Source organism: Alligator sinensis, unplaced genomic scaffold (genome assembly GCF_000455745.1).
Source record: "Alligator sinensis unplaced genomic scaffold, ASM45574v1 scaffold783_1, whole genome shotgun sequence".
Taxonomy (NCBI): Eukaryota; Metazoa; Chordata; order Crocodylia; family Alligatoridae; genus Alligator; species Alligator sinensis.
Window position 1 is genome coordinate 670,096 of NW_005842197.1, and position 627 is coordinate 670,722.

The 627-nt window shown below is 69.7% G+C and overlaps 1 protein-coding gene across 1 annotated transcript in view; it reads left to right on the forward strand.

Moving 5' to 3' along the window:
- Positions 1-627, forward strand: part of FAM214B (family with sequence similarity 214 member B) — a 7,696-nt gene that overhangs the window by 3,383 nt on the left and 3,686 nt on the right. Inside the window, exon 6 of the mRNA XM_025207475.1 lies at positions 262-330. Coding sequence (XP_025063260.1) covers positions 262-330 — 69 coding nt within the window. The remainder of the gene's footprint in view (positions 1-261; positions 331-627) is intronic.

Sequence of the window (627 nt, forward strand, 5' to 3'; positions counted from 1 at the left end):
GCAGGCGCCTCCTGCCGGGACAGGGGGCATCCCTTACTTCTGCTGCGCTTAGCAAGGCGGCACGTGCAGCGATGGTGCCGCCCTGAACGGGAAGGTGGGGGCCTGGCCGCAGGGATGCGGCGGGGGGGGGGGGGCGCCCCCTCCCCCCCCCGCCACCCCCCTCCCGGCTGACACTGCCACCACCGCCTATTCAATGCACATGTCGGGGCCAGGCTGCCCGCCCGGCGCTCCCTCCCCATCTGCCCCGCTCTGTCGTTCCAGGGAGTGATCGACTTGGAAGCCTTGGGAAAGAAGGGTTACAGCGTGCCCAAAGCTGGAACCATCCAAGTGGTGAGCTTGGGCGTTGGGGGGGCTCAGACCGGCCACATCCCATCCCCCTGCCAGGCTGAGTCTGGCCCGGCATGGCCAGAGCTCGGGCCTCGAGCTGAGCCTCTCTGGGCATGGTGCTGAGGTTCGGGTAGCTCTTGGCACCCCAGCCTCTATCCCTCCCGCCCCGGTGCGGAGCGGGCCCCATCACAGCCTCTGCCCTGCAGCTGCGTCCCTTGCTCCGTGCCCCTGGAAGCCAGGCACCTGCTCACACCCCTGTGCTCCTTTGCCCAGCAGCCCGGCACTCCCCGCTCTTCACCC